Source organism: Ascaphus truei, chromosome 2 (genome assembly GCF_040206685.1).
Source record: "Ascaphus truei isolate aAscTru1 chromosome 2, aAscTru1.hap1, whole genome shotgun sequence".
NCBI classification, from domain to species: Eukaryota; Metazoa; Chordata; class Amphibia; order Anura; family Ascaphidae; genus Ascaphus; species Ascaphus truei.
The window spans coordinates 131,722,458-131,746,194 of NC_134484.1; the positions used below are offsets into that span (position 1 = coordinate 131,722,458).

General features: G+C 44.7%; 1 protein-coding gene across 6 annotated transcripts in view; it reads left to right on the forward strand.

Moving 5' to 3' along the window:
* OSBPL1A (oxysterol binding protein like 1A) overlaps nucleotides 1-23,737 on the forward strand; it is a 188,666-nt gene that overhangs the window by 157,804 nt on the left and 7,125 nt on the right. For all 6 annotated transcript variants that reach the window (XM_075584951.1, XM_075584962.1, XM_075584968.1 and 3 more), the window contains 8 exons: nucleotides 5,062-5,137; nucleotides 10,415-10,549; nucleotides 11,237-11,334; nucleotides 11,516-11,698; nucleotides 12,501-12,608; nucleotides 12,694-12,783; nucleotides 16,670-16,796; nucleotides 22,757-22,873. In XM_075584951.1, coding sequence (XP_075441066.1) covers nucleotides 5,062-5,137; nucleotides 10,415-10,549; nucleotides 11,237-11,334; nucleotides 11,516-11,698; nucleotides 12,501-12,608; nucleotides 12,694-12,783; nucleotides 16,670-16,796; nucleotides 22,757-22,873 — 934 coding nt within the window. The remainder of the gene's footprint in view (nucleotides 1-5,061; nucleotides 5,138-10,414; nucleotides 10,550-11,236; nucleotides 11,335-11,515; nucleotides 11,699-12,500; nucleotides 12,609-12,693; nucleotides 12,784-16,669; nucleotides 16,797-22,756; nucleotides 22,874-23,737) is intronic.

The window sequence follows — 23,737 nt, forward strand, 5'->3', positions numbered from 1 at the left end:
GCATTTGGATGCTACTGACGTCGGGGGGGGGTGTGTCTCCCACTTCTTCCTCCCCGCCCTGCTTTGTCGGAGGGTTAGGGGCTTTGCTTGCTTTGGGCTTCATAGCTTCCGGGTGTAGAGCGGCTATGTGCCTGTCGCTATCGCACTCTGTGCATTTCATAGCTTCTTTGCAGTCCTTGAATAAATGAGTTGTGGAAGCACAACATTTGAAACAGGCTCCCCATTCCCTGAGTAGGTTCTTTCGCTCCTCTATGGGTTTCATCCTGAATCCGAAGCACTTGTTAAGTGGATGCGGCTTTTTGTGGATAGGGCATTCTTTGTTAAGGTCCCTTGGTTTTTTGTCCCTGTCGGCCGTCTGGCTGGGACTCGCGTGGGTCGTAGGGGGCACGTCCGTCCTGTGGACCGAGATGGGTGTTCTGGAGTCCTTGCACCTTGCTGTTGACCTTTCGTTCCTCGGGTGGCTGGCGCTGGATGTGGTTTGCGCCCCTAAGACGAAGCTGGGGTCGTTTCTTGTCTTTGCCGCTTCGCAGATGAAGCTCACGAAGAATGAGAATGGGGGGAAGACAACCTGCTTCTCCCTTTTGTATTTGGAACCTTGTGAAAGCCACCTTTCTTGGAGGTTGAAGGGTAGCTTCTCCAGGATGGGTCTCACTCCACGAGCTGAATCTAGGGCGTTGAGACCTATTAAGGAATGGTCTTTCCTTGCGAACTCCAGTTCTTGCAGCAGGTCTCCAAGATCTCGTAACTTCGAGTAGTCTTTACTCGTGATCTTGGGGAAGCTCTCGATTCTTTTGAAGAGTGAATCCTCGACTGCTTCAGGGCTGCCATAGGTCTCTTCTAGCCTTTCCCACACTAGGTCCAGACCTACTTGGGGTTGATGTGCGTTTGCCGTCCGAAGTCTCTGCGCTTGCTCCCTGGATACGTTCCCCAAGAACTTAACTAACAGGTTGAGCTCTTCCCTTGCTGAGAAGTCCAAGCTGTCGATTGCGTCTTTGAACGTGAACTTCCACGTCCGGTAGTTCTCAGGGCGGTCGTCGAAGCTGATGAGTCCTGCGTGCACCAAGTCGCGCCGGATCATGTACTTGGCTATGTCTGTCAGACCTGAGACGTCGGCGCGTTTGCCCCGTTCTGAGGTAGTTGCTGGGACGGTCTGTGCGGTCGCCTCTTCCTTGGCGTGGACGCGTGATGGCTGCTGGCCAGTGTGAGGGGCTGTTTTCTCCCGCGTGGGTGTACCTGGATTACGAGCCTGTTGTGGTGCATCCGTGTGCGCTCTGGCGTGTGGATCACTGTTGCGGCTGTGGCTATCCCAGGCAGCGTGTGCCATTGACGGAGCAGCGTCTTCTCCTCGTGGTCCTAGCAAGTTTTCGTTGTCTGTGGTGTCGCTCCCTCCGTGTTGAGATGGTGCGCTGGTGTTTACACTGAAGAGGCTCCTTACGTAGTCTTCAGTGCGTTGGGCTGGATCCTCTGAGGCTATCCGTCTGTACGGTAGCTCCCCGCCATCCTGTTGCGCGGCTGCTTCTAGGACTTCAGCTTGGGCTATGGCGGCGGCGGCTTCCTTCTCTTGATTAAGCGCCTCTAGTTCCGCATCAAATTCGGCTTTCCTACGCGCAGTGGCGGCATTGGCAGCGGCGGCGGCGGTAGCAGCGGCGGCGTTGGCGGTAGCAGCAGCGGCGGCATTTGCAGCGGCAGCGGTAGCATTTGCAGCGGCAGCGGTAGCAGTGGCATTCTGCTCCTCCTCTTCTATGCGCGCTTTTTCTGCCCTTACTGCTGCCTCTCTGCGACTATATTCGGCCCTGGCACGTGCGGCCTCTGCGGCGGCTCGCGCCTTGGTAGCGTTTGTGCTTGCGCTGGACGCGTTAGATTGCACTGATCTTGCTGACCTTGATGAGTGTCTGGATATGCTTGAGCGCTGCGATGCAGTTTCCAGCAAAAGGTCTTTTCTCTGGTCTTCGGCCTCAGTAATAGTGGTCTGCACGAAGCCGTCACGCTCCAGGTCAGTTGCCTCCTGCTGGTCGCGTTCGCTGAGGCTTTCCTCTGTGTTAATTCTTTTTAGGTAGGCGAGATATGTTTGTGACAGCATTTGGTAACGTTTGTGACTTGACCTCAATTGGGCTATAGCTTGCCTAATTTGTTTCTCCTGATCACTAGTGCTTGCAACGTTACATATTTCACGACCAGTGTCCTCCCAGGCCTTCTCTAACCTTTCGCGGTGTGCTTCAATGTCGCTCTCATATTTTTCGCGGGCCTTTTGTGTCAGTGTGACTGTCCGTTTAGGCCTTGCGCCTGCCTGCGCCTGTTGCAGATGCGCAGCGGTCTCTGTGTCTGAGAGATCGCTTTCCTGCGTGATGTCTGGTGAGGCTCTGAGTTCTGCCATGCTGTAGGTGTGTGTAGGCCTTTGCCAGTGCGTGTGGCGTGCGGTCTTTTACCTTGTCAGCGATGGGCGTCTGTCTCAGATGATGCCGAGCGGTGTCCTGCAGCGTGCAGCGTTGGGGTAGCTGTACTTACAGATGTCCGTTGGCTCCTCACTGTGGGGCTGAGCAGCGGGTGGACTCAGACAGAGAGAAAGGCAATTAGGTATTGTGAGAGAAGCACTGTTAGTTGCAAGGCTGTGTGCAGTTTGCTGTATAAAGCTTGCTGCCCTGTCTGGCAGAGTGAAGCTGCTGCTTGTCCTGGGGTGCAGAGACTATTCTGTATAGCATAAAGTTTTTGAGTAGTAGCTGCTGTGTGATTCCTTTGTGTAGTATTAGCAAGGTAAGGCTGCTCACTGTCTTTGCATAAAGCTGTGGTAGTTTGCTGTGTAGAGGCTTGTGGCTCTGTGTAGCAACGTGCTTGTGCAATGTGGTGAGAGACTGCTGTTTATTTATTTGCTACGTAAGCTGCTCGCTTGTATCTTTAGCATAAAGGCTGTGGGTAGCAGCTCCTCTGTGTGTATTTCCCAAGGCACACGGTCCTCTTTTTACTATTCTGAAGCCAGGGCACGTTGGTATGAATGGCTCCCGATAGCATTAACACAGTTCCCTTTTAAATCACTCCAAGTCCTGTAATATTTCCTCCACTTTATTGGGAAAAGGTGGCAGGGTACAGATGCTTGTGGATGGTGTGTATTGGTGATTATTAGTTAGAAACCGGTAAAAAGAGATGGCCTCACCAAGGGTTATAAACAGAGAAAGGTTCTTTACTCACTGTCTCCAGGGTTGAAAAGGAAGTGAGGTGCGGTGTGGGCAAAGGAATAGTCTAGAGGCAGACCATGTCTGAACAAACAGGAGGGGGGGCAGACTAGCCCATTCTGGTGAGGATCTCAGAGACTGCTGTAGCAGCTCACTGATGTCATGCTCGCAGGCAAGGAGTGCAACATTGTTGCAAGCCACGCAGGCACAGTATGTGTCCGCAGACTCCATGCAGCTGGGAATAAAATCTGACAGGCAGAAACTGCAAAGGAGAGAGGGGGGTGAGTCAGAAATGTGGCTCTTGTTCCATAACAGACAATGTATAATTTTACATTCTTCCCTACGCTGGCAATCGTTTGGCGCTCCTGTTATAAATCTGTCACAATCCTGATTTGTGTGATTGAGCTACACTGACTGAAGTAGCATTATGCTATAGCTACAATGTGTCCTTATATTACTACAGAAATATTATCTATTGTTACAGTTTGCAGCTCAAACTGCTGAGAAAGTTGTTGCAACAAATTATCACAAATAAAAAAGTGTTGCAAAGATCTTGCATCGCTTGGTAAATGGGTTTAAACCTGCTATAGAAATCAATGGATGCTTTAAAACTCATTCAAAATGGCATTGAGTTGAATTTTTTTTTTAAGTCACTATTTGCTAATACTACAGAACTGGTTTATTTAAAAAAAAAAAGCTTTTTAAAAGATGCAAATATAGTCATTGGCAACAGCCCACGAACCTCTCCCTCCGAAATGCTGTTACTCCAAAACAGTTAATGTGTGTAATAATGAGGTAATTTTGTACTATTTTTACAAAAAGATATAGTAAATTAATACCCCGCTCCTGCTTTATTTATTTTTACAGTGTATATTTTTCCCACTACTTATAATTCCCTGCACCAAAAGCAACAATAACCCCTCACTCTTTTCCATACTGATTGCCTGGTTTTGGTTCTAAGAAGGGACATGCAGTACAATCTGTATGTGTTCTTGATCCGTTGTATAGCTGGACAACAATTTTTATCTCGGGACGTTAGAAATGTACGTACGTATGTACGTACCACAGATTTCTAAAGTCCTCAGTACGTGTAAACTAAAAATTGTCAAAAATGACAATCGTTGTAAAAAATCTGCGGGACATACATACCATCCATAGATTTGTGCGTACGTAATATGTACTGTAGTGCCGACGAGTATTCTAAAACAAATCTGGGGCAATCACCAACAAGATCCAGATACATGCTGGGTACATGCTGCAACATTTCAGTGACATTTCTGCAGACAGACTAATGGCCCATCGGATTAACAACGGGTGTCCCTGGCAGTCCCCCCCCGTTGTTAATCCGATGGGCCATTAGTCTGTCTGCAGAAATTTCACTGAAATGTTGCAGCATGTACCCAGCATCTACCTGGATCTTGTTGGTGATTGCCCCAGATTTTCCAAGGCAAGTTTAAGGCAATTTTTAGAATACTCGTCGGTGCACCTGTATACATATACAGTGGCGAGAGTTTGTGAACCCCAATGATAATTATGGAAATTCCATAGTTTTTCCATGATAACCTTTTTGAATCAAAACCAGTCTTTTCTTAAACATCCAATATTAACCAATTTCATGTCTTTTGAAACAAAATGATGTTAGCATTAGACAAACCATGAGAAATTAAGAGCCTGCGTATGTAAATAAGAGAATCAGGCGTTTAAATAATTAAGTAGATCTTCAGTGGTGAGTTTGGGCGGTTCCACCCTATATTAAGATCAAAAACTTTGGGAGTTTGGTCTTCACCATACATATGGTCTACACCATATCCATGCTTGGAATCCTGCTTTTAATTTAGGCAAAATATATATTAAGAGCATTGGATCAACATTAATAATCTGTTTCTTTCCTCAGAACAAGCTTGCCCTCACCAATGTTTTCCAGAAATGATTTCAGTATTTGGAGTATTTTAAGAAAATGCATTGGAATGGTAAGCAAATTATTATACAGTGTTTTCAGTTTCAAGGATTTAAAGCAAATGTATTTAGTGCCATTAATTTGGATTTAGATATGTAAAATGGCATCACTGAGACCATCTTGTGAGATGCGTGCACCGTTTCTTTTTCTTATGAGGTTGCAACAAAATTGAACATTTGAGAAGTCGTTAACGAAAATGCATGTATATTTGCAGTTAAAGGTTATACAGAGAGAGACTAAACAAATGATCAGTTAAATACCCTCAACTTAATCAGCAATAACAATACATTGGGGGGGGGGGAGAGACGTTGGATGTTGTGAACGGTCTTTATTAATTGGGTGTGTAATGTGTTTTTTAGGTAAAAATGTATAGTTAAAATTTTTTTTTTTTTAGTGCATCCTTTTGCTAATGTTAAGTTTTCACTGCATAATTGACATTACTATATGTAACATTAAAGTTCAGTAAAATGTCAAGCATCAAAAATTCCCTTGTCCCAATGCATTTCAAATGAAGAAATTCCCTTAATTTCTACCGCAAGGCTCCATATTAGGAGCTTTTAGATGTTGGCAAGGCATATGTCATTGCATTAAGAACATTTGCATTCAAACTTTCTTTTGAAAGAATGAAGGGAATCGAGTAAGGGACTTTATCCAGTGATTTTAAGTGCCTTAATTTAAATAAAAGCATGATACCAATTATCACTGTTTTCTTACTGTAGGTTGAATGGAAACCAGTAATTTTTTGATGGCAAAGTTGGAGAAGACCATGTTAGAGCAGGCTATAGTGTGTCTAATCTCCCACCCACTGGCTTCCCTCCATCTCCCCCAGTCCATGAATCTTTTAAATTATTTTTTATTTCAGGTTCTCTCTCAAAAAAATCCCGAATTTCCTAGATCTTGTGGAAGAATGCCTTAGTTCAAGGGTGCTACCAGTCCGCAACAAACGAACACACATGATATTATGAACCGTGTTTACTAAGCAACGCAAAGCCATAAAGCACCTTATGGCTCATTCACATGAATGTACATATGAGCCTGTGTGCCTCTTGCTATGCATTGGTAAAAGCAAGGTGGAACATGTAAGCCTAAACAGTCCGTTTAATGACCTAAACGCTAAGAAACGTGCAAACAATATCCGTAGTCTTTTTTTTTTTTTTTTTTAAATGATAATTTTGTATTTTAAAAGGCGTACCAACCAGGAAGTCAAAAAATTAAAACCGTCCAGTACAGAGGTGGCCAACTCAAGTCCTCAGGGGCAACCAACGGGCCAGATATTAGGGATATCCTTAAAACCTGAACTGTTGGTGGCCCTTGAGGACTGGAGTTGTCATGCAAAAATAAACACGCAAGCAGTGGCCCTATGGGTGTAATTTTGCAGTGGCTAAGCTCCAATAATTTGCTTGCTGTGATCTGTTAAAACCAGTTCAGGTACATATGGATGCATTATAAATTGAAGTGTGCAAACACTGTTTTCTTGTGTCACTGGCAGAAGTTTCTACATTTGCATGGAGTAGAAATGGCTGTGTTAGTCTAGTTGCCATAGTGCACAGAGTGCCATAGAGTAAATGAGTACTTCAAATAAAAAAAGGTATCCCCTAATCCTGAACTTACAATATATAGTATAAGACCAGCTTTGGAGATTTCTCCTCCTCTTCCTCAGATCAGCAATATATTTGCATTGGATTTTTCTGTGTGTTCATGACACAACTCTTCTTGAAATGTAATAAAAAGAAATGGCTAATGACCTCTATTAATCGGCTTTTTCATGAAATTTCTCCATCGTTTTCGATAGCACTACTGTTAAATAGTGTGCCATTGTTATCGCAACGCATTAATGGGTGGGGGGGGGGGGGTGTATGGGGATGGGGGAGAGAAGGGTGAGGTATGGGCCTTGGAGGGGAGTGGGGAAAGGAGCTTATGGGACTGGTAAGGTGGGGTAGAATGAGGTATGGGTCTGGTAAGGTGGGGTAGAATGAGGTATGGGTCTGATAAGGTGGGGTAGAATGAGGTATGGGTCTGGTAAGGTGGGGTAGAATGAGGTATGGGTCTGGTAAGGTGGGGTAGAATGAGGTATGGGTCTGGTAAGGTGGGGTAGAATGAGGTATGGGTCTGGTAAGGTGGGATAGAATGAGGTATGGGTCTGGTGAGGTGGGGTCGAATGAGGTATGGGTCTGGTGAGGTGGGGTAGAATGAGGTATGGGTCTGGTAAGGTGGGGTAGAATGAGGTATGGGTCTGGTGAGGTGGGGTGGAATGAGGTATGGGTCTGGTAAGGTGGGGTAGAATGAGGTATGGGTCTGGTAAGGTGGGGTAGAATGAGGTATGGGTCTGGTAAGGTGGGGTAGAATGAGGTATGGGTCTGATAAGGTGGGGTAGAATGAGGTATGGGTCTGGTAAGGTGGGGTAGAATGAGGTATGGGTCTGGTAAGGTGGGGTAGAATGAGGTATGGGTCTGGTAAGGTGGGGTAGAATGAGGTATGGGTCTGGTAAGGTGGGATAGAATGAGGTATGGGTCTGGTGAGGTGGGGTCGAATGAGGTATGGGTCTGGTGAGGTGGGGTCGAATGAGGTATGGGTCTGGTAAGGTGGGGTAGAATGAGGTATGGGTCTGGTGAGGTGGGGTGGAATGAGGTATGGGTCTGGTAAGGTGGGGTAGAATGAGGTATGGGTCTGGTAAGGTGGGGTAGAATGAGGTATGGGTCTGGTAAGGTGGGGTAGAATGAGGTATGGGTCTGGTAAGGTGCGGTAGAATGAGGTATGGGTCTGGTGAGGTGGGGTGGAATGAGGTATGGGTCTGGAGAGGTTGGGTAGAATGAGGTATGGACCTGAAGGATGGGGAGCCCTAGAGTGAAGGAGGGTGGTTGAGGTGTCGCTGCTCCCCAAGATACTTTTGAAGTTACCAGTAATGTTTCCTGGTTTTTTTTGTTTTTTTCTCCAAATGATTTTTATTAGGCATATTCATTTATACATACATTGGGTTACGTTACATTTCTGTCCTAATACAAATAGGTTTTCCTTGTTCGGTTAGGGGGGCGGGGGGAGGGGAGAAAGCACACTCAGGGCCACTTTATGGTCCATGAGGTGTGGAGAAAGAGAGAAAAAGTATGGTGAGAGAGAGAAGGGATGAGGAGGGGGTGGGGGGGGAGAGAGTTGTCATCCCTCCCCTCGTCCGGCCTCTCCGCTTCTAATCTCCTCCAACCCTTTACTGTTTCTGTTATGGTGCAAGGGATTCTATTCTGAGTCTTTCTAGTGAATTATCCAGGGTTCCCAGATCTTATAAAACCCTTCGGTAGATTGTTTTAGAAAAGCCGTAAGTTTTTCCATCCTCATTACCTCATTGAGTCTATTTTTCACCTGGTGCTTTGTGGGGGGCGCTGTCTTCTTCCAGGAGTATGCTACCGAGCATCTTGCTGCTGTCAAAATAAAGGAGATTAATTTCCATACTGGGCGATCGATCTCCTCTATCGGTCCTGGTTTTTAAAGGTTATTTAAATGGCTGTCGGATAGGAAGCCGGAAATTAAAAAAAAAAAAATAGAATATGCACTCGGCAAATGTGAGATTTTAGATCTAATGCAGAGAAAGATCTCACCTGGATCCTGTGCCCCTACTGCTAGGCGCCAAAAAGTCAGTACATCAGTAAAGGAAATGGATCAGCACTCAACAATACTGTACATCAAGTATAAAAATAATCATGTAACCAAAGCCAATTTTCAAGCAGCCAAGTAGCTGCTCTTTAATGAGTGTCCCTCACAGGGTATACAAAAAAATAACTCAGCAGAGTCCCATAGGATGTTAACAGTTTGGACATATATACAGTACTTACAAAGTGCAACGTTTTTGGGCCCATGTCCATGGCTATTCCTATAGCCATGGCTATAGGAATAGGATTTAAAGCCGCAACCAATGATGATGCAGCTTCCTATTGGCCCGATATTTGGCTGCCATTTTGTTTGCCCTTGAAAGAGATATTTACTGGTGAAGGTATCGGATTTAAATCTCCAACTGGAGGTACTCAGAGCTAAAAATAATGCAGTTCAGCTACGATTTAATTTAAAACCATGCTATTTTTAAATCACTTTAAAATGGATAATGTTGCATGAATGGTACCTAATGTAATGTTTCCTTCCTATCTGTGCAACCTTTAATGTTAAATTTCACAAGTAATTGCCGCCTATTCTTTGCTCAATGGCCTGTGATAATAAAGTTTATCTTCTGTACAACTAGTAGACCCTGATAAGTGATATAATAATTAAGTGGTGTTTTTGTTTATTGTGGCATTTACCCATGTCACTATATTGATAGATAAAAAATTAGCACATTACACTCTAGCAGGGGTGGGCAACTCCAGTCCTCAGGGGCCACCAACTGGTCAGGTTTTCAGGATATCCCCGCTTCAGCATAGGTGGCTCAGTCGACGATTGTGCTGACGTAGGGATCTTCTGAAAACCTGACCTGTTGGTGTCCCTTGAGGACTGGAGTTGCTCCCCCCTGCTCTATAGCAATCGCAGCCCATTCCTGTTCCTTAACGCTCATTCACAAAAACTTTCCAGGTGTGCTGTAGTTGGAAAGAGAACCATTTTTTAGTAAATATTGTTTGAAAGCCAACCTAGACCATAGGGATTGATAAAAGGTGAAATCACACATGTTCTAAAACTGCAGATTGTGTACACACCAAAAATGGATCTTCAGTGACACTGGATAGATTATTGCCATGACTGTTGATTTGCCCAATGGGAACTTATAAAAAAATAAATGTAGCCGAAAAGTATTAAAAGTAAGCTGATAAAAAGTACAGGCATACCCCACATTAACGTACGCAATGGGTCCAGAGCAAGTATGTAAAGCGAAAATGTACTTAAAGTGAAGCACTAACTTTTTCCCACTTATCGATGCTTCGGTACAGGTAGGGAGCCGGTATTGCTGTTCAGGACTTGCTGACAGGCGCATGCGCGAGATCCCGTTTGCCTATTGGTTGAGGGGAATCAGCGCGTCGCTATTGCGGCTGTCTGTAGGGCAGAATAAGTGTCTGTACTCGCGAAGCAAGCTTACGGGTATGGGGCTATTGAAAATATGTCCTTACTCGCGAGTGTACTTAAAGTGAGTGTCCTTAAACCGGGGTATGCCTGTACCATTCCTGCAGTGTCCCACTTCAGACACTAGTGTCACAAGAGAGACTACCTGTGCTAAATCTCCTATTAGGCTAAGGATTGAACTTTTTTTTTTTTATATAATTCTGAAAACAAACATGGTCACATATGTCTGAAATCTTTTTTTATGTCATCTTCAAAACAGGAACTATCCAAGATCACAATGCCAGTTATTTTTAATGAGCCGCTGAGCTTTCTACAACGACTCACTGAATACATGGAACATACATACCTCATCCACAAAGCAAACTTGTGTTCTGACCCAATGGAGCGAATGCAGGTGACGTATTATGGTGCTGAAAGGGCCCTCCTTGTATTCCAGGTTACCCCAGCACTGCATGAGTTTCTACTACTGTGTATCTGGGAGTCTAATGTCTTTGTGATTACATTGTGTCAGTTTTCAAAACAAAATGATTTGTTTTTGTGTAGTATTTTGAAGCGGTCACCAGTTACGTACATAAACAGAATCGGCCCATATGCCCGAATTCAACAAAACATCTTCATTTTTAACAGGATACAAATAGGTAATACTGTCCCTTTAACTCCCTCAGAGCATGAAGGTCCTGTCATCCCTCCTCCACAGCCTCTGCCCACATCGCGATCACCTGATCACTACATTATTTCCATTTAGATCAGTCGGTCACAATCTGCAGTAAAAAAAAAAAGGCCTCAAAAAAGGCATTGCTCACCTCGTATGTCATAAGGGCTTCCAGGGTGCCACAAATTAGGATGTACTAAGGGGTTTAGCATGGGTAAGAGTTAAGGGAGACCACTACACTGATACGTGGTTCCAGTACATTTCTACGTATGTACTGTAACTGCGTTTCATATTGGCGCAGTGACTGCAAACGCACTGTCAGGGCACACACAAGCATACATAGCAACTTGTTGAGCTCTTTCCCACCACCTGGAGTCTGAAGCAAGTATGATGTATGTAATAAGTCATTTCTCTTTTCTTCTGTTGCAGTGTGTAGTTGCTTTTGCGGTCTCGGCTGTTGCATCACAGTGGGAGCGTACAGGGAAGCCGTTCAATCCACTCCTTGGTGAAACTTATGAATTAGTCCGGTAGGAACATTAATTTAGGCAGATAATATACCTATGTTCGGTATTACGTGTGTGTCCGTGTGTATCGGAGAAATCTGATATTACATTTTTACTTCCAAAAACCTATTTTGCTGATGCACTTGTGTATATTGTATTGCAGGTCATAAGATATTACTTAGTGCTTTTTGTTTTAATTTTTCAGTGATGATCTAGGATTTAGACTAATTTCAGAGCAAGTCAGCCATCACCCACCAGTCAGCGCGTTCCATGCTGAAGGTCTTACCAATGACTTTGCGTTTCATGGATCTATTTACCCGAAACTTAAGTTCTGGGGCAAGAGTGTGGAAGCGGAGCCCAGAGGAATAATAACACTGGAACTTCTTAAGTATGTGAAAATAGGCTTTAAAATGAAAAATTTGGTAACATTGATGTCTATATTGCAGCCTACCAATTACATCCTAAAGTGTCATGTGATTTTTCTAGTTGACCTTTTGTAGCATAATTTGCTTTATGCAAAAGTCTCACTTGAGATATGCATGTATAAAAGCTGCGTTCATTCATTTTGCCTCCATGGAACCCCTTTCTTCCAGAGATACCTCTACAGGGAGTGCCGGTATCTGTCAAGTTTAAAGGTCCTGGTGATGCGAGCCATTAGGAAGCCGCACTCAATGTCATGGCTTCCTGTTGGCCCGCGTGACATTTAAAATCTGCCATTACATGAACCACAGGTAGCCTAGCTGGAGCGTCTACCAGCAATCCCATACGGAGGGAAGTATCTCTGGAAGCAGGGGGACCCCGTATCTGAAATTAATGGGATTCAACTGTGGAGATCCCCTGCTTCAATCCTATTTATTATTCATTTTTTTTTTTAATGCAGTGCTTGAACTGGTGTTTTAAGGCAGAATTTACAAGCACTTTACTGAATACAGTATGGTGCTTAATCTTTCCAATAGTAAAAAGGCCAAAAATAAATAAACATTCTCCTAGAACATACAAATAAACAATCGGAAGTGATAAAAAATAAGGGAAAATGTATATACGGTACTGTGGCACTAGAGCAAATACTTCTGTTTTCTTAAAATGGCGTTGAATCTAGCAAAATTATGATATACAAGTTGAATCTTTGATGGCAAAAAATGTTTAATGATCAACACTTAATACTGTCTGTTAATAATTTGTTTGTGTAGACACAATGAAGCATACACATGGACAAACCCTACTTGCTGTGTACATAATATTATAGTGGGCAAACTATGGATTGAGCAGTATGGCAATATGGAAATAACTAATCACAAGTAAGTGGCTGTTTATGAATTTGTGTGCTTATTAATGCTACTGGTTATGTACAGAAGTAATGTGAACTCTGCAAATCCTTTACAGAACCGGGGAAAAGTGCATTATAAATTTTAAAGCTTGTGGGCTGTTCGGGAAGGAATTGCACAAAGTGGAAGGTTACATTCAAGACAAAAGGTAAAGCCTCTAATATCCTGTATAAGTGTACAGCAAAATAATAATATAATATTTAAAGTATGTATTAAATAGGTGTTGTACCAAAGCAGGCAAGTATTTGGGCAATGACACACATACACCGTACATGTATTCAATGGTCGAAAAGACCATGGACACGGGCAGATTAAATATTTTAGTGACAGAGAGATATAATAGCAGAAGAGTTGACAAATGATCACTTGGCAAAAGCATTCAGTACAGTAGATCAGATTACACTAGAAGCAGGAGTTGGACAGTAGTTCAAGGGCGTGTGAGTCTATGGAGCCACTGGTTCAATCTGTAAGAAAATAAATTTCCAATTTGGAGCGGGATTGCAGCTTGAGGTAATGATTGTGATGCTCTGTGACTATAACAAGGTCCGCTCCGTATAAACTATGCCATGCAATATCTGCTCAAATCTAGCGCTAATGGTAATTGCAGCTTTCAGTGAGCTGCAATGTTGATCAGAACAGGGAGACAGGGCTTCTATTCTGTTCCAGGTGGGTCAAAGCCATGTGGCTCCTTAATAGCCATGGCATGATCCTGCAGCCAGATTGTTGCCACAAAGGATGGGTGGAACTGTCAAAATCTGTTCCCTGGAATTCTGCGGAGCATTTTGACAAAATCCGTCTCCCCCTCTTTTCTCGTCTCCCCCTCTTTTCTCGTCTCACCCTCTTTTCTCGTCTCCCCCTCTTCTCTCGCCTCCCCCTCTTCTCTCCCAACTGATTTTATCCGAGTTTGGATTCTTAAAAATCCATCCAGAAACCGATTGCTCTGTCTCTAAAGATAAGAAATAACAAATCGGTAGATATTTTAACATACAGTAGTTTTACTGGCAAAAGAAAAACACAAATAGGTGTTCTGTTTTCAGATCATCACGTTGTGTGTTTTGAATGTATCAATGGACTACATGTCTGCTTTTTTACATCAAAGGGAAGAAAATCAGGGCTCCATGGATTGGCTCAATAAACAAATTTATTGTCAATAGAAGTCTATTGGCAATAAATTAGTTTGAGCAAATCCGTGGAGTCCTGATTTTCTTCCCTTCGTTATACCCTGGATTGATACAGAGATTCCTGAACCAGGAGCTCCGGTAGTTGTATCCCCTTTTTTTCTGATTATAATAGTGTGCAGCAATTTATCACTCTTCTAGTGCTTTTTTACATCACACAGCTTGCCATGTTTGGTTAACAACTACACAATTAACTGATTCGGTGACAGATCAGATCTGGAGGCACACGACCACCAATTAAAGATTAAAATCTTCTACTGCAAGGAAATGACATTTCCTGTTCATAGCGGTGACACGTATGGGTATCTCCGCCCATCAGTCTTGAGTAGAACAAAAAAAAAACTTGAATGGCACTGTTAGTTATTTGATTTTCTTATGTTATTGTAAATACTTGAATATTAATTGGAAGTGGAAACATTTATTTATGGCCATACAGTACTTTCAGTACAACTAGGGAATGCCTTTCCTCTCCGCCCCCCATCACCCCCCTTAATGCATCACAAATCTATGCAGAGCTATTTGCTAACACGGATTACTGTTACTTCTCATTACAATTATATTGGTTATACATTCAATGGTCTCTTAGGCCCCGAACTCGCTAAACTTAGTAGGCCATTTAACAGGACCCAAGTTAATATCACAAATAGTAACGCTGCATTCACAAAGGACGATAATGTACCTTTTAAGACATGTTTTCTCCCATAAACAGCATAGTGTTAACTATAATGGACATTTGTGATAATGAGATGCAAATAAGGCATTATCATATCGGCCCCTATTCACTAAGCTTAAGATTAATGCGGGGAAGTATAGTTCAGTGAGAGCTAAACCTGGTATTACTCCAGCACCTGAAATAATAGGGCTTTTGCAGTGTCTAGGTAGGTGTAATGCAGGCCTGCACAACTTGTCAAGTGAGAAGGGCCGAACTGCTCCAAGGAATACAGATTCGGGCCGCACGGGTAAAATCATCATCATCATCTCTCCCCCAGCAACTCATCATCATCCTCATATCTCCAGCACCCCTCAATCTCTCCCAGCACCCCTCATCCTCATATCCCCCCCAGCACCCCTCATCATCTTCATCCTCATATCTCCCCCAGCACTCCTCATCATCTTCATATATCTCCCTCTGCACCCCTCATCATCAACGTTTGTGACTCCCCATCTCTCACACCCCCATCTCTCACACCCCCATCTCTCCCCCTCACCCATACACAATACTCACCCTCCACATCACACACAATACTCACCCTCCACATCACACACAATACTCACCCTCCACATCACGCACAATACTCACCCTCCACATCACGCACAATACTCACCCTCCACATCACGCACAATACTCACCCTCCACATCACGCACAATACTCACCCTCCACATCACGCACAATACTCACCCTCCACATCACGCACAATACTCACCCTCCACATCACGCACAATACTCACCCTCCACATCACGCACAATACTCACCCTCCACATCACGCACAATACTCACCCTCCACATCACGCACAATACTCACCCTCCACATCACGCACAATACTCACCCTCCACATCACGCACAATACTCACCCTCCACATCACGCACAATACTCACCCTCCACATCACGCACAATACTCACCCTCCACATCACGCACAATACTCACCCTCCACATCACGCACATTCCACCCCCCCTGCATCTCACATCCCCCCTGCACCTCACCCCCCCTGCACCTCACCCCCCTGCACCTCACCCCCCTGCACCTCACCCCCCCTGCACCTCACCCCCCCTGCACCTCACCCCCCCTGCACCTCACCCCCCCTGCACCTCAACCCCCCTGCACCTCAACCCCCCTGCACCTCAACCCCCCTGCATATCCCCTCCCCCTGCACATCACATTACCCCCTGCACCTCACCTCACGGCGGAGAGCAGGCAGGACTGCGCGCGTTCGCAAGCAGCGGGCACCGGAACTGCCACACTGCTAGAGCGTGCAGTCTTGAGAGTGGGCTCGGGGAGGGAGAGTGGGCTCGGCTCAGGGAGGAGGAGGAGGAGGGGGAAAGCTGCCGCCGTGGGCCGCATAGTGAGTGCATGCGGCCCGCGGGCCGCGTGTTGTGCAGGCCTGGTGTAATGCCACAGTCAGCTGTGATTTACTGTCACGGCCCCCTTAAACTTCCAACATCCCCGTAAACATTCGGGGATGTTTTCTGTTTCTACTGGACTTGGCCGCGCGTCAGCCGCACTTCCCGTTCAGCGCTAATGGCGCTTAACATTGAAAGCGCCCGCGGCGCCGAAACCAGAGGAAAAAACGTTGCATCTGCCCGCGTTTTTAAAAATCCCGCGGTGGCGGTCGCAGGAGACTAAAGGCGGTCGCCACTGTAAGTGTTATTCCCCCTCACCACTCCATCAAAGCCCTAATTTCAGGGTCTGAATAGGTGTAACGCCAAGTCTTGCTTAATGCTTGTTATATAAGTGAGCGCAAGTTAACGCATCGATAACATGATGTTACGCCTGTTCCAAAGAGCTGGTATTTTTGCATATTATTAGCTCAGTGAATTCCATGTTGATTGGGGGAATATAACATCCATACTGTACGTGTTTAGGAAAAGGCCCGTGATGTTCCTTGATTTAACAGAGTTTAGTGAATCCCCCCAGGTAATTTGAACTCTGGTTTAATATGCATAAACCAATTTAGCCTGCTTATGTGATAAAATCTTTAAAAAAAAAAAGGATATAGACTGCTTATGTGATAACATATTAATTAAAGGTCACCGTGGGCTTTAGAGGATATGTATTAATGGAGGATAGAGACAGATTTCGGGCTGACGAATCGTATCTTTTGTGCTCTTCATTTTTTTATTTTTTTTACACAGCAAAAAAAAGCTAAGTGCACTGTATGGGAAGTGGACGGAGTGTTTATATAGCATCGATCCAGCTGCATTTGAGGCATTTAAGAAAAATGACAGGAGAAATGGTGAAGACAAGAAGAACACAAAACAGGTAAAAACTTGCAATGAGTCGAAGAGCTACCATATTACACATCATACATTTATCCCGTCATGTATTTCATTTTGCTAAATCTTGATGTTTTTTTTTAATTTTTTTAATGCGTACTAAAGTGCCATTTTGTATTTTTCTGAAACTACTTTATACTGTACCTCAGCCACGATCACTGCATATTTGTTATCACTGCTGCATTATTTTCTCACTTAGGCCAGGTCCACTAACTAAATTGTATGATATGGAGTTTTGGGGCTTTTCAAAGGTAGGCTTTCAGATTTCTGATTATTAAATTTACCCTGGAATTATGAAGAAACTGTTAAATAGTAGAATATATTTTCCGCTAATTACAATCCCAAAATGTACCACATAATTTTTTTTTTTAATAACAAAATTAAGTTCTAAATTACTTCTGATTTTAATATTTCCAATTTGCATTCAAAATAGATATGATCGTGTAATTATAATTGTATTAATCTTCTAATTTGTGAGCCATAGTCCTGAGGTAAATACTAATCATATTTTTTTTTTATACTGTATAAGTTTTTGAGATGGCATGTTTACACACACTACTAAATGTATAATATTTGAAGAAACAAAAAAAATTACTTTAGGTCGTAAAGCTCCGTAGAAAGCTCAAGTTTAGGACTATTGAAGAATAAGCTTTCTAATTGGTTAAAAATATAATCACCCTTAACATAAAATAAAAATTAAATCATATTGCATGTAGCATTAATCTTCAATTAAGGTGTTTCTTAGTTGGGAAATGTTCTGAAGCTTACATGAGAAATACTGTATATAGTGTGTTACTGCCTTTATGTGGTTACTGTAAGAATAATAGTGTTACAGTATTGTGTTTTTTTAGTTTAGTCTCTGATGCTCTTACACATCCAGTGAATTAGAGGTTAGAGCAAACCCTTATCAACTCTCCTTATTACTACAGACAAAGCCCTTCATCTAAAATGTAGATGTAGAAATCATTTGTACCAGCAAAATTATTTAGTATGTATACTGTATGTATGTGTATATATATGTATGTATATTCATAGTATATATAAACTGTGTATAATGCTGGCAATAAAATATATTAAGTTCACTTGTAAATGTGCCACACAAATGTACTACTGAAAAACCCCTTGTTCAGGCCACAAAGTCTACATAGGAAAGTGTTCATGCAGCAATAATTTATTTAGAAAACATAATACAGCCTGGCTCTTTTTTCTCCCATGGGGAGCTGCATCAGAGCTAATGCTTGTCAAATAGTTTTATTGAATCAATCCTACTAGTATTACATTTATTTATAACATTTATATAGCGCTATAGTACAGGGCGCTGTACATTAGTTAGTAAAACAATGGTTGAGTTACATATGGACAGAGGATGAGACACGCACTCAATATCAATGGTAATAGAGGTGGGTTACTTGGCTGCCGGTGCGCTGGTCCTGGGGAGCTCCTGTAGTCCCAAATGTTCCAGTACAAAGAAGAAGAAGCAGGCACACGGTCTTACTCAAAAGGAGGTTTAATATGCCATAAAGTCCAACGTTTCGGCAGTCAAATACTGCCTTTCTCAAGGTGAAGGCTACCAAACACAAGAAAACAGTCAAAATATATACCACCCCCTTTATACCTGTGGCAGAGCGGGGAGGGGTGAGTATCAGGGGGGTGGTATATATTTTGACTGTTTTCTTGTGTTTGGTAGCCTTCACCTTGAGAAAGGCAGTATTTGACTGCCGAAACGTTGGACTTTATGGCATATTAAACCTCCTTTTGAGTAAGACCGTGTGCCTGCTTCTTCTTCTTTGAGTTACATATGGAACATTTAATGTGATGGACATAAAGTAATTAAGATGTTTTTGTGGTGGGCAGGGGTGGGAATATCGTGGTTGGGCTGTGGGTTAGGTGCATTGAGAGCTTGCTTGGTTGCGGTCAGGTCTCTGGATTTAGTCTTGTCAGAGGCATGGTGGTGGGTCAGTAGATGCGATTTGGATCGGTGAAGTGGTTGATTTTGAAGGATTTTGGAGAGACTTTAGGAAGGGGTGGGGTGGGAGTAGGGGAAATAATGTGTCTTTGGGAGGGTGGGGTAAGTGAGGGGATGGGATAGGAGGTTAGAGGGATCATGAAATGCGATGTAGAAGACACGAGTTTTGAGTTGGCTTCTGAAGATAGGGAGGGGGCAGATTGGATGTGGTGGGGGAGCTTGTTCCAGTGGATGGGGGCGATTTAAGGCAAATGATCAGTCAAGAGGAGGCTAGGGAGGGGAGTGAGGGTTGTGGCAGTCAGTCAGGGAAGGGTTGTAGTGAGATGAGTGCTGTAAGGGGAGGCAGGACCATGGAGAGAGTTGTAGACCAGGATGAGTCATTTGAAGAGGGAACATTGTTAGATGGGTAGCCAATGGAATTGGTAAAGGGGTGGCGTGGGAAGAGCAGGGGGAGATTATTAACTTACAGGCTGTCGTGTTTGATTTGTTGGAGAGGTAAGGAGGTGGAGAAGGGAGTTACAGTAGTCTAGACTGGTGAAGATGAGGGAGTGGATGAATCGTTTGGCTGAGGAGAGGAAAATGAATGGCAGCATTTTTCTTATGTTGTATAGGTGGTAGTGATGGAGGTGGTGTGTTGGGTGAAGAGGTGGGAAGGGTCCAGGTGACTCCAAGGTTGCGATCAGAAGACGAGGGGGAGATGGTAGAGGGAGGAAGCAGGAAAGTAGAGGATCCGTTTTAGCTGGGTTTATTTGTAGGAAGTGGGAGGACATCCAGGTGGAAATGGCAGAAAGGCAGGTAGAGATATGGGTGGAGAGTTCAGATGAGAATAGTGGGAAGGAGAAGTGGATTTAGATGTAGAGTGCGAACAAATTAACGTTGAATCCATGGGAGGAGATGAGGTCAAAGAGGGTGCAGTCTAGAGGGAAGAGAGGACCAAAGACTGAGATTTGGGGCATGCCCATTTGGATGCTGGTTGGCAGAGAGGATGAATTGTTAAAGGTGATGTAGTCGGAGCGGTGCGATAGGTAGGATGAGAGGGCGGTGTCAGTGATGCCAAGGTTGGTCAGGGTGGAAATGTGTGAGGTGATCGGTGTCAAAGGCTGAAGAGAGGTCATGGAGGAGAGTTTTGAGTGGTGAGCTTGGGAGAGAAAGTTGTGGATGATGATTATGGCATTTCAGTAGCACTGTGAGGGACGGGTGTGGATGAAAGGGAAGAGTTGGTTGTGAACGATGGGCTCATAGTTTGGACAAGTATGGAAAAAGTGTGAGATGGTGGTTTTTTTTTTTTAAGGCGAAAGCGGACAACAGCAGTTAAGTATTTTTAACTCTGAGTATTGTCTGCTGGATAGGGAGAGGTTAAAGAAAGGTGAGTGAGAGGGAGTGTGGAATGGGGTCAGAAGGGGACAGGATGGGAGCGTTTGGTGATTGACAAGATCAGATCCCATGATGTTGCTATGATTGCCCTGCTCTAGACTTTCCTACTTAGTCTGTGCTGTTGTTGCCCTCTAGGGATAACAAACAGCTGGGTACACACAGGCACATGTCATTATGCCACTTATGCACTTTGTCTCTGAGCTCTGACTGTTGTACCTGTTCTGGTGTTACACATGTTCCAGTGTTTGTCATTGTCTAGATCAGGGGTGAGCAGACTTTTTTTTTTTTTTTTTAATATACTTGGACCCCACCATTTCATCCCTGATATTGGTCGAGTCCCACTGCCTGATGTAATCCAAATCACATTGGGGGGGAAGCGAAACCTTTATTAATCACTATACAATATAAATGTGAATACAAGTACGCTAAGATGCTTGCATATTTCAACATCTTTAAAACCGCAAAACATGACAAATTTTATATGGATTTTTAAAATCAGTGTTGTAGTATTATAAGTTAATGCTGACTGCAATTTCTTATTTTTATTATTTAAACTCCTGATGCATCCTCTTTCCCCCTCCTCCTCTCATTCCCTCTCCTTCTCACCACCCCTCTTCCTCCTCTCACCCCCCTCCTCCTCCTCACAGCCACCTCCTCCTCCTCTCTCCCCTCTCTTCTCACCCCCTTAACAATGCCTTCCTAGCTTTGGTGGAGGAGCACCGCACAAGAAGAGCAGGGCGAGGGGAGAAGAGGAAGGAGAACTGCCAGAGCAGAGGAGGGTGGTAGAAGATGAGAGCCTGGGAGCAGGCTGTAGCAGTGACAGATACCAGACTTCAGTAAAGACTTCCAGGTCGGAACGCTGGGACGCGCTCATTGGGCGTCCTGCTTCACTCCCACCGTCCAACACCTCTGCCGCTCTTCTCTGGCAATCCTCCGTCCTCTTCTCCCACCGCACTGCTCTGCTCCTGCCATCGTCCTCTCCCGGCGCCCCCCAGTTTGCACACCCCAGGTCTAGATATTCAGTAAATGACTTATTCCTGTTCTGATAGTGAAATTTACCTTTTTGAGTACAGGTTCCCACCTTCTAGGAGATCATTGTCAGAGGTTGGGCAGAAAGAGTGGAAGGTGTGGGTGGTGGATGGAGGGGGAGGAGGAGGGGAGCTGCAGTGGGGAAGGAAGCATGGATATTTTTATTTTTTTTTAAGTGGGAGGCAAGGTCCGTGTCTGAGAGTGGGGAGGGGGGATTAGGCGAGAGAGATGAGGAGGGTCGTAGCAGATTGTTTAGGGGGGGGGGAGAACAGTTGGCGTGGATGAGGTGATAAGGGTGTTATAGTATATTTATTTTTTTCGATTTTGAGAGGGGGAGGTGTATTGGTGGAGGAGGGATTAGAAGGTGACGAGTGAGGATGTAGAATGGAAAGATTTCCATGATCTGTCCTGCCCTATGCAAAGGGTGAGACAGTGTTATTTGTTGGCAGGTGAGCCAGGGTTGAGGTGGTTTTGTGGTGGGGCGTACAGGGTGGAGTGGTGCAATTGCGTTAAGGGAGAAGGATAATGCAGAGTTGAGGGTGGATAGGGCAGAGTTTAGTGGGAGAGAATAATTATGCGAGTGAGGGGGAGGATGGGTCAATGGATTTTGAGGTTTCTGCAAGGATGCGATTGGGTGGGGCTTAGGAGGGAGGGTGATGCAAAGAATGGAGGAGAGGTTGTGGTGATCGGCAGTTGGGACAAGGAGTGAGGAGAGGGACTTGGCCTGGCATCTTGCCGCGAGGATAAAGTCGAGGGTGCATCCATGTATGTGGGTGGTGGGGGGGGGGAGTAGATTCTGTGAATTCCAAGGGAAGAGATGAGGTGGATGAAGGCAGAGGCAGAATTGGGGTTGTCGAGGTGAAGGTTAAAGTCGCTGAGGACTGGGGGGGGAAAGTCACTAAGGGGTGGGGGGACGGTGAGAGTGAAGAGGAAGCAGTCTAACTAATTGAAAAATAGTGTGGATGAGCCAGGGGGACGATCAATTACAATGATGGGGGATGTGTAGGGAGAAAGAGAGTGAGCAGGAATGGAATTCAAAAGAGAAGGAAGAGGGTTGGGGGCAGGTGTCCATGATGAGACAAGGAAGCCAACTCCTTCAGTGCCGGTATGACATGTGGTATAGGTGAAGTATGATTGTGTAGATGTGAGGTCAGCAGGAGTGGCAGTGTTTTTGGTGGGGATCCATGTTTTCTGATGCCAGGAATGCAAAATTGTTTTGTATTAAGTTATCGAGGGTGAAGGTGGTATTATTGCAGATGGATCTGATGTTAGAGGGAGAATGGGAGTTTGGAGGTTGGGGTGTGAGTGAGGAGTTATGAGGGTAAGTGAAAGGAATTGACAATGAGGGGGTATATGAGGTTACTGGGGTTGGCATAGCGAGTGGAGGTTGGCTTGTGACGATGGATATGTTATAGTATGTTACTAATGAATTGCAGTGACTATTGTTTTCCTGGATCTCTACATGGCTAACACAGTCAATTGTTGTCCTGAATTCACTGCATTCATTAAGTAAAATTAATATTTTGGTTTCAAACTACACATTTATTTTATGTATTTTTTTCACCTGTTTTTTACAGACTGGCAGCTCAGAAGAACCAGATGAAATGCCGTTACCAGATTCTGAAAGTGTGCTTGTTATTCCAGGGAGCACCCTACTGTGGAGAATATCACCACGACCCTCTAACTCTGCACAGGTCAGACAGATGCATGTAACATACTGGTTACTTACTATTATTTAGATTGGACAGCAGTGATCTTGCAGATCCGAACATTGTAATCAATTATATTTGATGCACATCCACTTAATACGGAACAGTGATGATGTACTAGCAGAAGAAGTTCCTTGGACCCATGGTTTAGTTGCCACGTTTTAGAATGAAATAACTACTTCAAACATTGCAAAGCATAGTCTGTGTGTCTACATTCTATACACACCCATTCCCAACTGTGTAACAAAAAGTTCCATAAATTACAGCTAAACCCCGTTATAACGCGGGTCTCGGGGTCCACCCCGAGACCACCGCGTTACTAACGGGGTCGCGAGAAAAAAAATGGCCGCCGCGCTTTAGCGCATATTCATCCCGCGGGACAGGAGATGGGAGTGGGCATGTCCCTCCGTTCCCCGCTTCCCCCTGTCACCGCGGGACAGGCCGCGGGGCAGGAGATGGGAGCGGGGATGTCCCTCCTGTCCCCGCTTCCCCCTGTCACCGTGGGACAGGCCGCGGGGCAGGAGATGGGAGCGGGGATGTCCCTCAGGTCGCCGCTTACCTCAGATCCCGCTGCCTGCATGGAGGTGGTAGCGGGGGGTTTCTTCTCCCCACCGCTGTCCCCGGTGCTCCCGCTGCCTGCGCGGGAGGAGGGGGGGGAGCGGGTGGTGGTGCTGGTCGCGGCCTTTCCTCTGCTCCGACCCCACCCCCCGTCTGTGTAGAGTGAGAGAGTGTGTGTGTGTATGTATATATGGGAGAGAAAGTGTGTGTGTGTATATGGGTGTGTGGGTGTGAGTGTGTGTAAGTGTCTGTGTGTGTGTAAGTGTGTGTAAGTGTGTGTAAGTGTCTGTG